Consider the following 5,533-nt stretch of genomic DNA (forward strand, 5'->3'; position numbering starts at 1 on the left):
CCTTTTACAGTGTACATTTGGCGTATATTTACAAAAGTATACTTCTTTACGTTATATTGTTGTTGAAAATAATACGTTAATAAACACATTTCCAAATTGTATCATAACTTTGTTTTAATCTTGTTTTTTTATTAACACACATACAGTCATCCTGCATCAGTAAAATGTTTGTTTCCTGGATTCATCACTGGAGTTGACTGTATTTGTCTATATGGTTGGTAAATAAGCTCCGTGAAGGACTGCGCGCGCTCTACACACACGGCAGGCGTCTCGCGGCGTGGGAAACGACTCACGGTCGCCTCTCTCGATTTAATGATTTTTTTTTATCCACGGCCCCTCCCGGGCTCCGTAGTTTGGGAAACACTACGTGCACAAAAAAAAATAGTTTCTTGTTTAATTAAATTTGTATTGCCTTAGCAACAAAAAAGCTGTGTCCACTATAATGTACATGAAGTTAAATTTGCAGGTTGATGAATGAGATATGTTGTCAATATATATATTATTATATACTATATTATATTTATAATTTTATAAATGTATACATTTTTAAATATTCATCTAAATAAATATTATTATTATTATTTACTCATAAAATAAATTAAATAGTTCTGTTTACACTAGTTACTTAGTTAGCTAGCTATCTTGTGTAAACAGAGGTGGGTAGTCCAAGTCCAGATAGTAAAAATCCATCCCCGGGATTTCTCCCAAATGCCTGGGCGGCTCTCCTGCGGCTAAGCCAACAAAACCTCGGGATGGATTTTTACTTTATAAACCTGGACTACCCCCGCCATAGTCTCCATCTCTTTACGCACGTTTACATAAAGGGGAGTTGGATTTTGGCACAGCACTGATTATTTTCCTTTACTATTGTTTGTTGTTTTCACATCTTAAAACTGCTAGCACCACCCTAATGGAGCAAATGAATGAAGGTGAATCATTTACAAGGAAATGACCAGAGAGCACCCAGTTATTGTGTTTGTCATTTATTTTATAAAACACATTTAATCTTTATAAAATGTAAATATGTGTTAAAACATTTTTTTTTTAGATCTTCACTGCAGCTTTATCTTCCATCTGCACCCTGATTTTCTCCGGCAGGTTGGGGTCAATGAAGTAATCTAGAAAGAAGAACAGAAAAAACACATTCAGGTTCACTCACGAGGTGAACTATTAAAATGACATGCAAGTTCTGTTACTGTGAATATTTGTTACTTGAATTTTTGCACCAGGAGTAAAGCAGCATAAAGTTATCCAAAAGCAGTGTGTAAGACTGGCAAGCATGATGCATGAAAACTGTGATTAAACTCTTAAAACTTTATGAATATGAACTTGTTTTCTTTGCATTATTTGAGGTCTGAAAGCTCTGCATTTTTTTTATTTCAGCAATTTCTCATATTCTGCAAATAAATAAATGCTTCATATTACAATACTCTGCAGTTTATAGAATAAAACAACAATGTTTATTTTTCTCAAACATAAACCTATAAATAATTTACTTACCTGCAGCGAATTTACGGATATCTGCTGGTCTTTTGAGAAACACGTCCCTGAGGGTAAAAAAGAAAGATAAAAAAAATTAAAAGTAATTCTTCACTCTTCTATTAGAGGAAACAATACATGAATATAACCATTGAATTAATCTGAGATATTCACTGAAGCACAGCTGAAGGAACTAAGCTTGATCACTCAACTTTATAATGCATCTTCACATTATCTCTGTGCTTCAGTGGAATTCAATTTGCATAAATCAGTCATTGAGAGGCACTAAGCGCATTACCCGAGAATAAACCAGGACTAGCTAATCAGTGATGTAGTGCCCTATAGAAGCCCTCACAATAGGATAAACTGTGTTTGATGATACAAGAAAAGTCCCTTCTTTAATGATTGTATAATATTGATCTACTCTGATAAGCCAGTATCATTTGATCCTTCAGTGCAAATATAGACTCTAGCACATCGTCTCAGCTCATCTCTGTTTCTTATACTGTAAATTTTCTGTTTAATATGTTCAAATAGACAAAAAAATATTATGTATAACACACTTAGTGAATAAAAGTAATTCTCATTCTTATTCTGAATAGTCACCTTAGAAAATCGCTCAGCAGCACGTCCACCTCTGGATGAGCTCTTAGATACATTTCGTTCGCTATTCTTGTCTTGATCTAGAAAAAAGCAAAGACAAAATACACAGAAACTTAAATACTAATAAAATACTTCAATACAGTTTTAATCTTAAATGTGATGTTTCATTTCAGATTAAAGAGTTATTCATGGAAAACTCATGAATTAGAGATATTGCCTACTGGGTTTATTTAGTGTGAAGACCCCATTAGCGCGAATGCCAACTTTTAAAAATGTTTAAAAACAATAATTTTAAAGTGACAGTCTGTAAGTTTTCGGTGACAATGTGTAACTGCAGTGAGTATGATTAAAAATAATTTAAAAACATGCATTATATAGTAATCTCTAAAGTTAGCAGCACCATGTTACTCAGGTACCCAGAAAAATGTTTAGGGACTCAACAGACACCCTGTTTTTACAATAAATATATGCATAAATATATCTTTGTAGGAATGGTAATAGAAGCAAATTGATGCCATTTATTATAATATAGGGTCCTAATACATTCTACTTCATTTTTTGTTAAAATACTCAGCAGATGTTTACTTCATTAATAATAATAATAATAATAATAATAATAATAATAATAATAATAATAATAATAATAATAATAATAATAATAATAGTTATATATAGCACCTTTAGATTTTTAAATTGTGAGATAAAACAAGCCAGATAATACAAATACATTTTAAATAAATTACAAGTGAAATACAAAAGTTATAATAAAAATAATACTACATATAAAGCCGATTAAGATATGGCAAGCATTGCAGCTTTATAAATACTGACAAAAATATATTTAAACAATTATATTTATATATATTTTATTATATTTTATTAAAATTATCAATCTTGATTTATGCAGTATGAATTAATATGCGTGGGGATGGTTTGGGGTACCTGCAATTCCGCGCTTCACCACATGATGTCAGTAATTCCCGCTCTCTCTGCGCTCTATCTTTTAAATGAATACGCATGCGTCAAACCTTGCTGAAATGTGCGCTCGTCTCCTCGTTTTTACGCCAAGTATTTCTTTATAAATCAGAGTTTTTGCGTGAGATGTTGCGCAGGCATATTTAAGGCCTGTTTTCATTAAAAAAGACTCAAAGTCCCCAGGACTACAGTTAAACCACCACGATACAGTAAACGGACTACAGTCCCCACAATGCTTTACTTCAGCGCGCTAACAGAGCGAGTTTGGGGAAGGTAAATTATACCGCGGTTCTGCGGGGAGAGTAAATCTCTCAGTACCTTAAACTGGCGCAGTTTCTCCTGCTGTTCGGGGCTCAGAGCTCCGGGGTCCGGCTGCTGATCCATGGCGTCTGCGGTCCGTCTGCTGATGACAGTGGTTGCTAGGCGACGCCCGCGCGCGTGCAGCTGTCAGATCTACTGGGAGACCCCTGCTGGCGAAGTAGTGGTACTACAGTGTACTGAACTCTTATTGCATGCACTCTGCTCAGATTCAGTGCTTTTAAAAAGTATGTATACCCCTTTATTTTTTATGTTACACCAACAAGCTTAACCCAAAAGAGCTTAATTTCCTCTCAGCACTTTCTCAATCATTTTAACTCATGAAGTTCCTGAGTGTCATAGACTGAACATCCTGAGATCATCACTACAGGACAGTGTGTGAACCTGCATTCTTTTATCTGACCTTATTTACACAGCCTTTAGCTGTTAAAAACAAGGTCAGATCTAATTAGATTATACTAAAGTTGCACTTTTTGGCCTAAATGTAAAACACTACGTATGGCAGAAACTTACATGCAATTTGTTTTATAGCCTTATATATATATTTTCTATTCTTCTGTGTTTTAATTTATGTTTAAATATGTTTCTAGTATATATTGCGTTGTTGCTGCTGTTGTTGCTGCCTAAATTCCCTTCGGGATCTATCTATCTATCTATCTATCTATCTATCTATCTATCTATCTATCTATCTATCTATCTATCTATCTATCTATCTATCTATCCATAAGACGCACTGATAAATAAAGTATCTATCTATCTATCTATCTATCTATCTATCTATCTATCTATCTATCTACCTATCTATCTATCTATCTATCTATCTATCTATCTATCTATCTATCTATCTATCTATCTATCTATCTATCTATCTATCTATCTATCTATCTATCTATCACCTTGAACACACCCTACCCACCTAATGGTAGAGTATACTGCTCGTACTGTATATAAACAGGTATGTGAACAACATGGACAGATCACTCCCCCCCCAACACATGTTTGCTTTTAGCTTAAAAATCAATGTAACAGTAAAAATAATTATAAAATAATGATAATTTAAAATGATAATCCAACACATGACACTAAGAAAAATAAGTACCTTTCAGTATCTTATATCTATCAGATTATAAAGATTATAAACATTATCATCCACTGAATATGTGTAAAGAACTTGATGATCCAAAATGATCTGGCTTTTAAATGAAAACGATATAATTAATATATATATATATGTATATATATATATTTTGTTGATTAGTACAGTGATACAAAATACTGAATGTAGCTGGATAAATGGTACAAATCTGAACTTCCTGCTGTTAGGAAAGACTTTGTACTTCAGAGTTAACTTATCTGACCCTCTAAAGTTCAGTATAAGACATTTGCGGGTACAATTATGAAAAGTGTACCTTTGAGTACAAGGAAGTACATATAGTTTTTGAGTTTATTAGTGTGAGTTATTCACTGCTCTGACTAGTTTTAATTACTCTATTCCTGTTCAACTGACTGCGACAACCTGCTTTATAAAACCAGTTAGTGCAGTTGATGCTGTTGGTGCAGTTGCAACTGAAACAGAAAAAAACAGCTTTGACTTCCTTATTTTGGGTGTAACCATGAATACAAACACAGCAAATAAACCTCTTTCACTGCAAACACACTTCTTCTTTCAAGTTCTTTAGTTGAGACCCACAATAAACACAATGCTACACAGACAGAGAGTCTACAGTACTCACTTCTCCTGACCTGTGGGTGCATTGTTCTTAATAAACAGGTCTATTTACTTTTTAAGCAACATGAAGTATGATGAACTCCACTAAAATCATAAAAGGCTAAATGCTAAATGCTGTTGCACGTTTGCACAGAATTTTACGTAATAATTCTATTCAATTTATTTATGCTGAGGAATTGAACAGTGCTTTGAGTCTTTAAGCAGCTTTTGCATTTATTCATTAGAAATGCAGTTACTACAGAAACTGCCAGTGTGATTGTAGATCAAAAGTGTTGCTGTGACATGTGTTGGTTGCAAAGGTGTTCCTAAGTGGTTGCCAAGGTGTTGCCATGGTATAGGCATTGGTTTGCTAAAGTGTTGCAATGGTGTAGGAGTTGCTAAGGTATTCCTAGGTGCCTAGGAAGGTGGTATTCCTTGTTGCTATGGTGT

The 5,533-nt window shown here is 33.9% G+C and overlaps 1 protein-coding gene across 1 annotated transcript; it reads right to left on the minus strand.

Annotated features, from left to right (window-relative positions):
* Positions 1-967: 967 nt before the first annotated feature.
* LOC103039641 (regulatory subunit of type II PKA R-subunit domain containing 1) lies at positions 968-3,510 on the minus strand. Its single transcript, XM_007255908.4, has 4 exons — positions 3,376-3,510; positions 2,086-2,162; positions 1,501-1,547; positions 968-1,118 (listed from the first exon to the last, which is right to left on the minus strand). Exons 1-4 carry the CDS (start codon positions 3,439-3,441, stop codon positions 1,045-1,047), a joined length of 264 nt encoding a protein of 87 aa, XP_007255970.2. The 5' UTR covers positions 3,442-3,510; the 3' UTR covers positions 968-1,044.
* Between the last annotated feature and the right edge of the window lie 2,023 nt (positions 3,511-5,533).

Source organism: Astyanax mexicanus, chromosome 6 (assembly GCF_023375975.1).
Source record: "Astyanax mexicanus isolate ESR-SI-001 chromosome 6, AstMex3_surface, whole genome shotgun sequence".
NCBI classification, from domain to species: Eukaryota; Metazoa; Chordata; class Actinopteri; order Characiformes; family Acestrorhamphidae; genus Astyanax; species Astyanax mexicanus.